The sequence below is a fragment of the Pinus tabuliformis genome, chromosome 8, assembly GCF_031772625.1.
Source record: "Pinus tabuliformis cultivar Carrire ecotype Pingquan chromosome 8, CPIR1, whole genome shotgun sequence".
Lineage (NCBI taxonomy): Eukaryota > Viridiplantae > Streptophyta > Pinopsida > Pinales > Pinaceae > Pinus > Pinus tabuliformis.
In genome coordinates, this window is record NC_142294.1 from 1,874,329,638 (window position 1) to 1,874,340,379 (window position 10,742).

A 10,742-nucleotide genomic window follows, 5' to 3' on the forward strand; every position below is an offset into this window, starting at 1 on the left:
TAGTATGAACACTTTCAAGTGTCTTTGTCAGCCACTTTGGAGGACCTTTCTCAAATGGTCTAGGCTGCTCCGTTGATTAAGTTGGGACTGAATCAAGATTTGAGTCTCCCAATTCTATCAATCACATCACTTAAAGCATCATCCATTGTTGGAGTTTCATGCGGGGGAGAGTGTTCTTTAGAAGAAAATTCCACATGTTGATCTAGTATAGGAATCCCCCTTCAAGATGTGGAATCTGATTATCAAATTCTTGAAATGACTTTGCATTTGCGAATCTATCCAAGCGATCAAGTTGCTGCTCAACAACATTGTCAGTTTTGGATGATTCAAGAAAAATTACATCTCTAAATACAACAAAATTTTTATTTACTTCATCATAGAGACGATATGCTTTGGAGGTGTTTGAATACCCCAGGAAGATACACTTACGACTTCTAGCACCAAGTTTGTTTCTATGTACCTTTGGTATCAAAGCATAACAGGTGGAACCAAAGACCCTGAAATGCTTTACCGAAGAAACATGTCCATACCACATTTCATAAGGACTCTTGTTTATAATAGCATTAGATGGACATCTATTCTTTATATATGTAGCACATAGAACGGCATCAACCCAAAACATTATCTTTACATTTTTGAAGAAGAGCATGGATCGTACCATATTTAATATTGTCCTATTCATTCTTTCAGCTACACCATTCAGTTGGGGATTATAAGGCACAGTTGTTTAATGTTTGATCCCATGTTGGCGAAGATAGTTTTCAAATTCATTTGATGTGTATTCTTTTCCATTATCAGTGCAAATAGACCCAATATGATATTGTGCTTCATTTTCAATCCATTTATAAAAATTCTTGAATGTTTGAAAAGCATCAGATTTGTTCTTCAATAAATAAACCCAACACATTCTGGTGTAATCATCAATAAATGTCACCATATATTTATTTCCATTTGCAGAAGGAACAGACATTGGACCACATAAATCTAAATGAATGAGTTCAAGTTTTCTATGTGCTCTTGAATGTGAATCATGAAAACACTGTTTGCTATGCTTTCCTAGAATGCAAGCATCACATTGCTTAAGTTTCCTAGGAATTGTAGGCAAACCAACAACACCATTTTTTTTCAACAAGCAGAGGCTGTCATAGTTCAAATGTCCAAATCTAGCATGCCATAATAAACTTGATGGAAGTGTACCTTCTTCATGATGAGAATTGTATGAAAAATGTTGTGCACGAGCTGAGGTTCCTTGCAACTTGAGAAGCCTTTCTTCTTCTATTCCCCTCATGACAAGTGAGTGGTCAGATGCTTTTCTTACCTCATGCTTGCCATCAAACATATGAATGGAGTGACCAAGCTGGCGAATGTGGACCAAAGACAACAAGTTCCTCTTAAGTTGTGGGAGATATAGAACATGGTGCGGAAGAAATTATGGAAGACCAAGCAATTTGAGCCTGATTGTGCCAAGCCCTGATGGATTGATTTTTGATTGGTCTGCAAAGTATACTGCTCCATCAACATTGTCAGTAAATTCTTCAAAAAAATCTTTTCTATGAGTCATGTGGGAGGTTGCTCTTGAGTTAAGAAACCAATCATTTTTCCAAGAAGCAAATGAAGCATTAAATAAATCTTCATTTACTCCAATGTTACATTGTGCCACAACATAGTGAACAAATTCAGGTGCTTTACCTTTGTCTGTATCATCGGTTTTACCTCCCTGTTGGTTTCTTTGCTGCTCAATTTTGTCCCATGGTAACTTGCATGTAGAGGCATCATGTGATCCAAATCTTTTGTAGCAAATACAGTGCAAATCTGCCTTTTCTCCTTGAGAGTGTCTACCCTCTGCCTCTGAAATATCTTCCTCTTCTTCTTCGACCACCTCTTCCTCTTGAAGAATCTTGAGCAGGATGTTTTTCTTTATGAGCAAGGCACACAGCCTCTTCAGAAGATTCAGGGGTTGTCTTTTTTCCAAAGGCTTTCTCTCTTTCAACAAACTTTTTCACAAGAGAGTCAAAGGTGATATCTTTGAGATTTCCATTTGCTTGCAATGACTCAAAATAATTGGAGTAAGTAGGATAAAGTGCCTTGAGAAAAGCGATAAGAAGAATATCCAATTCAACTTTAGTGGATTTGATATCATGGATTATAGACTTTACTTCAGATGCAAGAGCAAGAGGATCATTATTTTGCAGTTCAAGAGTGAAGAGTTTAATCATGAGTTGAACAACTTCAAGTGCAGAATGTGAGTCATAGAGTTCTTTCAACTTTTGTAAGGTTTCAATGGCAGTTGAGAATGACGAAATATGGCGACTCACCTTTTCATATACAGATGTTGCGATTAATGCATAAGCTTTGTTGTTCTTGTTTTCCCAAATGACGAGCTCTTTGTCTGATGTAGGATGTTCTGGTTCATTGTCTCCGTCTCCGACACACTCCTTTCCACAACTCATTGAAAATGAGGGTGTGTTTTATCATCCGGGACCGCTCAGGATAGTTCTCCTTGCCAGTGAAAACTATTCCCACAATAGATATGATTGAATGCATACTGTAAAAAAATACTTCTGCTGGTAAAAAAAATTGTGTACTGTAAAAATACTTCTGCTGATAGAAAATTACTTCTACCAATATACAGTAAAATTGTACTTCTGGTGGTAAATTTATTTATTTATTTTTAAATTACAATTCAAAAAAATATATTTTGATATGACTTGACAGAAAATTTAACTGTCAATAACGCATCCAACAGCACTCCAACGTAATATATTTTTGATATGACTTGACAGAAAATTCAATTGTCAATAGCGCATCCAACAATTCTCTTACAATTGCAAACCCAGAAATCCCTTGCAATGTGTCTCAGTGCAAAAACTTATATAACTTGGTCAGCTCTCGGAGTGTAGCATCAGCGCAGCACTTTACCAATACACCACCGTAGGAAGACTCGTACCCCACAGCGACACCATTACAAAGCTTTACCAACGCAACAGAGGTTCATTCGATGGAGGAAGACGCAATTCATGTGATGGAGACAACATTAACTTACAACATTTAACAACAGCGTTAACTTACAACATTTAATCTTGTTCCCGTTTTAACATTTGTAGCCGAGATAGGCCAGCATTAAAAACTTTCTGCAAGATGTCAGCGTAGCTTTTCATTGATTTAAAATAATACTATAAACTTCAAGCCAGCGTTAATATACTACCACAGACTTCAGGCAAATGCATAACATAATGAAACTGTTTAAGCTCCATCCGCTGGTAATTGTAAACATTTCAGACCATCACAGTTTCGAGTTGGAAATCTTTAACAGTTTCGAGTTGATGTACGATGCCTCTACGCATACTCTAGACCGTGCCTTCCTCGATAAGAAACACGAGCAATAGCAGGTCTCATCGTGCAAACTGGAGGAGCAGCGTATGGAGGGAGCAACGTATGGATGTTTATGAGCAGCGAGAATAATGGTGAATAGCAGGTGGAGCAGCGTATATATGGGAAACTGAATTTGGTCAGATGGGCAGGTGTGAATTCTGCAAAATAGGCAGAACATAGGCAGAAACTGACATCAGGAGTTACACAAAACCTAATTTTGGGAGCTGGCTCTGATACCAATGTCAGACCAGGCAATAACTCCTCAACCAAAATTGATTCGTGTGTTTATTCTTTCAGGTTGGTCTTCATTATATACATAAGGGAGAGATTGTTCACTTCATCACTCGACTGTTCACATTACTTATTTATTTATTTACATTATGTTCACCCAATCATGATGATTAGGTGTCAACAGTGTTAACAACCACCATTTCCACATTCCATTGCTTTTCCGAGATCTTGCTTGGCGCCTATCTTTTCCTACCTACATACTACCCGGTGCATTCTACGGAAACTCCACAGGAAACGTGAAACCACAATAGAGCAAATGGAAGTAGAGTCATCTACACCGCTCCGAAATTTCGCTTTTGCAAAATATGATTGTTTTGGATACGTTTTGATAAAATACTTTTTAGAATGATTTTGCTTATATCTTAAATGGAATGGATGGGTAGTCGAAGTTGACAATTAAGGTTTTTTTTATTTTATTGTTGTTGAAAACCGCAGTTTATTGTTTTTTAATATGGGTGTGAGAGAAAAAGGATGAACTTGTAAAATCATTTTCATTTTTGATTAGGTGTCAAATTTTAAAATTATCGTGTCTATATTTTAAATTAAGGATATTTATTTAAAAAGGTAAAAGATTGCATTTTACTGTTGTTGATGTGGTTTTGGAGAAATTTTGAAATTTGGTATAATATAGAGTTCAGTTGGGTCCGATTTTATGGTGACAATCCGTTGGCAAATACACTATCACTTGAGGAATATTTCAATTATTGCATATTTATTTTTGACCTCCATCATACATCTGTGCGGTTTAGAGAGCATTTGTATAGTGTGTTGTGTTAACTATTTTTTGGCACTTATATTTAAGAAAATTTCAAAAACTTTCCACCATTTCTTCTTAAACCCATAGTCCCCAACACTATTTGTGGCTTGTCCTCAAGCCATTCTATCATTGTTGTGCTCTAAGGAAAGGGAAGACTTTGGGTCTTTGCCTCGTGCGTGGTAGTCTTGGATGCTTCCACTATTCCAATAATATTTGTTGTTGTCTCTGCAAATATAGGAGAAACTTGCAACAAACAATGTATTATGTACCATAAAAAAATCGTTTATGAGTTGCATAGCCTCATTGTCCAACTGTTTGACCTTTTATGTCAACCATTTAAAACTTTTAAACTAATTTAAAATTACAATTTACACTTTATTACAATCACAATTTTATATAAAATTAAAAATTACATATCCACTATATTTCTATACTTTACCATTTCAAAACGATACCTCTCATCATATATTTGGAAAAACCCAAAAAGAAAAAAAGAAAAAAGGGGAAACAAGAAACTTTTTATATAACCATTAATATTTCTCAAACACATCAACTAAACAAAAAATTATTCCCTCCCACCAGAAAATGGCAATTTCTTAATAATAGTTTAATTTCTCAAACCCATCAACCATCCCATATTAGGCAGATTTATCCAACTTTAAGGATATATACTATACAATCATGAAATTTAATTGTGTTGGCTGAGTAGTAATTTAATTGTGTGTTATTGATTTGAGATGAGCAATAAAATGAAGTGGAGCCCTTAGATAACACAAATTTATAGTCGACTTAAAGACGATTTACTATTATAGCTCCGGATTGTTTTAAAATGCTTTTCTTTGTCCAATTCTCTTTCTGTGATTCTGTTTCCTAAATTATCTCAATTAAATAAATCCTTCACATTGAAAATTAAAGCTAAAGGAATTTATTCTTTAACGGTCAGGACATTACATCACGTGTGATCTCTGAAATACATAAAAAAAAAAAGAGGTTCACATGGACCACAAAACATGCAATAAATATCCAAACCAGTTGGCTTACCTACAGACACAAACACGGCTGATCACGCACGCTATTTTAAACCATGAAAGGAAATTACAACTTAAACACAAGAGACCTAATCGGAACAAGGAAACTACATCTTGAAAGCAAGAAACCTACATGGAACAGGTTCCTGATTGATCACGCTAATTTAAACAAATGAAAGGAAATCACAACTTAAAGACACGAAACCTAAGTGGAACAACGAAAGTAGGAAATCACAACCTAAAGACACGAAACCTAAGTGGAACAAGGAAAGTAGGAAATCACAACCTAAAGACACGAAACCACCTAAGTGGAACAAGGAAATTACATCTGAGAAACAAGAAACCTAATTGAAACAACCTTCTCAGCCCTTCCAGCTTTCCGTTTCCATTACGTCGTTCAAAGGAGAGGTCCATCCAGGAAATTGATTTTGCTTGTATTCTTTCCATTCTTTCCACCATTCCATGAAGCTACTTCCTTCCAAGAAAACATCTGAGGAAATGTCGCGATCATTGATCAACCTTGTCACATAACCTTCAAACATTTCCAGGCTTTCCAGCTTTTGGTGTTGGCCCTGTTCCAGGATTTTCATTTCTTTCAAAGCCTCTTCTACATGTGCCCAAAAGCATGAGTCCTGAGTGAGGGATGCAAGCTTGGTGCGACCACTCCGACCTTTTGAACTGCGAGTGTTTTCCTTCTCTTCCATCCATTTCTGAAGAACTTTATGACGAGTGGGTCTTCCATCTGAAAGATAGTTGCCTTTACCATTAGACATGCGATAATAATGTGCAATATCCAGAGGCTCTACAAGTCTTCTATACGCAGTGCCAGCATTTATCCACTTATTTTGGGATTGGAAATCGCCTGGCAACTCATGCTTCTGCCACATGTCAATAATCTCATCCCAAAACTCTGCGAGCGTTGTCCTCCACCCATTAGCCGCGATATCCTCATGTTTCTTGAAGGAATCATAATACGTGATGCCATCTCCCTTCTCACAGCGCTCTTTATACCACTCAATCTCTGCCATATTACATTGTTTTTCGCTTAATTCAATTGCGAGCTTAGCAACGTTTCTGCTATACTTGTTTTCCATAGTTCCTGCTATTTGTAAAGCAATCTGTGCATGATTGTCCTGCAAAACGTTGACACCACCAATTCAAGAACATGGGTGAGATAAAAGAAGAAAATAAAATTCAGAAATGCAGATAAAAGTCAATTTCACATTACAATTTAATATCAGACTCCTGCACCATAAAAGACAAGCAAAACTTTCTGCTAGCTTAAAGCATAGTTTTTTTTCTTTTTTTCTTTTTCCTGGCGTATAATGTCTATGTTTCTATATCATGATATACATAAATATACACCTGTGGAGAGATTTTCACATTTTTATTTATATAAAAATTAACTGCAACATTAAATATAATAATTTTTTCCAAATTATATTTTAAAAAGGAACTTAGTATTTACCTGAGCACCGACACCAATGGCTTCCAGCTGCAATGACATTCCCATCTTGTAAGAAGTATCCGAATCAGATTTTGAAGTTATTTTCCCACTGATGGCCATTTCTACGACATGATTCAAAACAGAACCATACTCTATATGTTCTGAAAAGCAGTCCTGTACAATAGTATCACAAGATTTTTCGTAACTTTGCAGTGTCAAATGAAGAATCTTCAAAACGGTCTCAGAATTATCAATACAAGCCGCCCCTTCGCTTGAACAAAACATGTAAGTGCCAAAAGGTCTGTAGGGGCTTCTCTTGATAACTCCATCTGACTCCCTCAGAGAGTCAGGCCCATAGTTTGTTACTGTATTATTATACTGCAGGACAATATTAAGAAGGGTCCTACAGGCATCTTGAATAAGAGAATCAGGTACAGTTTTACTCTCATTAGCCATTATGCGTTGCCAATAAGGAAAAATAGCAATCAAGGGCTCAGCGATAGACTCAAGTGGTGCAAGGAGTATTCGAGGAAAAATATCATGCTGGGAAACCACGTGAAAAAAGTTGCCTGCCCAATTTTCACGGGCAACTGCTTCAACAAGTCCTACATCCCCCACTAAAGGACTTCCAAATGTTATGCAAAAGGGAGAACTTTGCCTGAGCCTCTTTTCCAGTAGCCATAGTGTAGCCAAAGTTGCAACTGCCCCTCCTAAGGAATGACCCACAAATATAATGGGTTTCAGCTTCCTTTGTTTTGAGTCCGTATAAACCTGCATCTGTTTGGTCATGAAGTACATCAACACAATGTCATTATTTTCCTTCTCCTTTTCAAAAATTTCATCTCTAATAAGGGAAGAAGCAATCACTCTTTATGAAACTCGAAAGATAAATCAATTTACCTTTGTTTGGAAATCTGTGTTCTCCATAATATGGAGGAACAACTGAAGAGCTCCCTGATGAACGCGAGCTGGTTGAGCATCATTACCCTTGAGGCAATCAGAGAAGACCTTGTTGTCAGTTTGTATATTGCCCTCTCCATATTTGCTCTCCTTGACAATAAAACCTTCTATTTCATGAAACGAAGGGAATGCAACATAGACAACGCCTTCATATTCATTTAGACTATAAGTCCCTGAGTTGTTTGCAAGAAGCGACTCTTCCCATGTCTTGGACAGTATTCCGTACGAAACCAGAAAAGTTGCAATCTCCTGATTAACAGTGAATCTGCACCCAACATTTCTATAAATTAGCACTACCATTGAAGGAGGCCAAATACCAGATTATTGGCTCTGCGCCTGACCGTATCCATTACTGGGCGAAATAAAACTCGCGTTCCTAATTACAGACCATACCATTATTTACCACAATCCCATTCAAGAATATAAAATAGAGCCCATCATTTTATCACTTCAGAAACAAACAACAAATACGCAAAAGTATGTAAAGTATTACGTGCTAAATAGGCGCCGATGTTATGCACCAGCAGCTTGAATCAAACCCATTGAAATTAACACCGGAATAAACATAAATTCACCCTAAAATCGGACCCAACTTCAACTAAGCTCTATATTACCCACTGTAAAATTTCTAAATTTCCCTAAAACGAAAGCAAACAACAGTAAAATACAATCTTTTACCTTCTTAATAAATTATCCTCACCTTCAATTGAAAATATACACGCAATATTTTCAAATTGGACACAACAAAAACGAATATGATCTTACAAGTTCATCCTTCCCCGAAACCACATTTAAAAAAGGTTAAAAAAATGCATACTTCACCTTACAAAAAAATATGCTAATCTCACCTGTCACTACCAATCCATTTAAAATATGCACAAAATGATTTTAAAGTTGACACGTAAGCATTTATCAAAATGTAAAGAAAACAACAATATTTTGGAAAAACGAAATTTCGGAGCTCATTCTTACAGCGGTGTAGACGACTCTGCCTCCATTTGATATGCTGTTGCTTCACAATTCTTTTGGAGTTTCCTTAAGATGCACCAGGGGTGTGTTTATTTATAAGCACCCAGGCGTCTGTTTATATAGAAGTAGGAAAAGAACCCGAGCTTGTCTGGATTGCTGGTTCGCCGAATATTCGGCAATCGAGAAAAGATAAGGGAGCTTAACTGGATTGCTGGTTCGCCGAATATTCGGCAATCGAGAAAAGATAAGGAACAAAGCAACGTCCTGGAAACTCAATAGAATGAAGTCTGACAGGATATGCAGTGAGGAAATTGCGGTTGTGATGCCCGGAAAGTCAATGGAACGAGCGCATTGTCGTTATCGATGCTTCGGTTTGTTACAACCATAATTACGGGCAACTTGCTGGTCGTCTTCCCGGAAAAAGAGAGCCCTTAGTGGGGCCCATCGCGAACGTAACGAGAACTTCATTACCAACCGTTATTCACTTTCTTTTATTTAGAGAAACTTCCAAATTCCTTCCCGCCTCTACAGGGAACGAAGTTTTATTTTGAAAGATACTTTTTGGGAAAGGGAAACAGATAGGGACATGAAATTTGAACATAAATTTAAAAATAAATTAATTAATTAACTTTTTTTTATTAATATGACCGTAAATTATATATTTTATTAATGATCGGAGAGTTGTATATTTTTACGTTAAGGATTTCATTTCAAATTTTAATTAATATAATAAATTTAATTTAATTGGATTAGTGATTTTTTTTAAATAATGGTATTAATTATTTTAAATTTATATGTAATAATTATCAAATATAAATTATAAAATAATTCATAATTAATATCATAATTTTTAAAAGTCATTGAGAATTAATTATATTACTATAATTTATTTAAAAAACCATTAAATTCTACTTCAATGAATATTTTTGGTGACTTTTTTGCTAAGAATTTCATGTGAGTGATTAGTTAGAGGAACAATGGAGATATCATAGAGTGCTAAGTTAGAGGAGCAATGGAGATATCATAGAGTGCTAGGGTTTTCCTTTGTGGAGCCTTGCAAAGCGTCGCCACTTCAAATCTCTTGTTGGTCTGAAACATCAATGGAGTACTTAGAAGCAGAGTAGAAGAGGTCTATTTTATCCATGGCGATGGGCGTGGGACCTTAATGAAAATGGAATCAAGGCCAAAAGATTCATCAATTGACTTAAAGCAAAGCTTGTTTCAATTATAGAGGCTTCACTCTCATGGAAAGGTCATGGCAGGGTCTTGATTATGGGCTATCACCCAAATTTTCTTTTGTATTAGATCTTGTCCCCAATGTGCACATTGTTATGATGGCACTGGCTTGTGGAGGGCTACTACCTATGTACAAGGGCATTTTTTTCACAAGGAAATCTAGCTCACTTTCCTAGCTCTGAGCTGATCGAAAGAAAGGTAGAGTCAAATCTGGAATATCTCCAGATTTTTAAGGAGGGTTTTCAAATTTTCGTCGAGACCCTAAGTGGGAGTTCAGTCCTTTTATGGGTGCCTGGATTTGATCTCGTGGGGATGATAAACTCCACCATTGTTATGCTTGCAAGACTCTGTGGCGGCATTATAGGTAATAGTAAACCAAACATCCCATTTTCATATAAGGATGTTGCTTACTCTAGAGCCCCCAATGGATTTGCCTCTTTCAAAGAAGTAGTGCAAGGGAAGACACACATTCCATCAAACAAATCCAAAACAATCTAGGACCTTACATCTTCAAACCACTAGAAAAAGCATCCACCATGGAAGTTAATCACCCCGAGGTAAACTTCCTTTTTACCGATCTCTAATCCAAGGCTATTATATGTCGATTCAATGGTTTTTGACCTAGATCTAATACTTTACACCAGTGGGTTTTTTCTACTTGGACACCCAACTATGACCTCTA

The 10,742-nt window shown here is 36.5% G+C and overlaps 1 protein-coding gene across 2 annotated transcripts; it reads right to left on the reverse strand.

The window, feature by feature from the left end:
* Nucleotides 1–5,322: 5,322 nt before the first annotated feature.
* On the reverse strand, nucleotides 5,323–8,979 carry LOC149243846 (lipase-like PAD4). 2 transcript variants are annotated; one of them, XR_016246707.1, is made up of 5 exons: nucleotides 8,828–8,979; nucleotides 7,796–8,120; nucleotides 6,917–7,672; nucleotides 5,702–6,581; nucleotides 5,323–5,653 (listed from the first exon to the last, which is right to left on the reverse strand). XR_016246707.1 is itself a non-coding variant. In XM_089374641.1 (4 exons), the coding sequence occupies exons 1-4, from the start codon at nucleotides 8,851–8,853 to the stop codon at nucleotides 5,811–5,813; spliced, it is 1,878 nt and encodes a 625-aa protein (XP_089230767.1). In that variant the 5' UTR covers nucleotides 8,854–8,979; the 3' UTR covers nucleotides 5,323–5,810. The 2 variants fall into 2 exon arrangements, 1 of the variants encoding a protein (XP_089230767.1); XM_089374641.1 differs by having other exon boundaries at nucleotides 5,323–6,581.
* Between the last annotated feature and the right edge of the window lie 1,763 nt (nucleotides 8,980–10,742).

Coding starts and splice junctions, on each gene's coding strand:
- LOC149243846 (XM_089374641.1), bottom strand. CDS start 8,853: ATGGAGGCAGAGTCGTCTACACCGCT. Junction 8,121..8,827: donor GCAGAGTCGTCTACACCGCT/GTAAGAATGAGC, acceptor TGTTGGGTGCAG/ATTCACTGTTAATCAGGAGA. Junction 6,582..6,916: donor CCATTGGTGTCGGTGCTCAG/GTAAATACTAAG, acceptor AACGTTTTGCAG/GACAATCATGCACAGATTGC.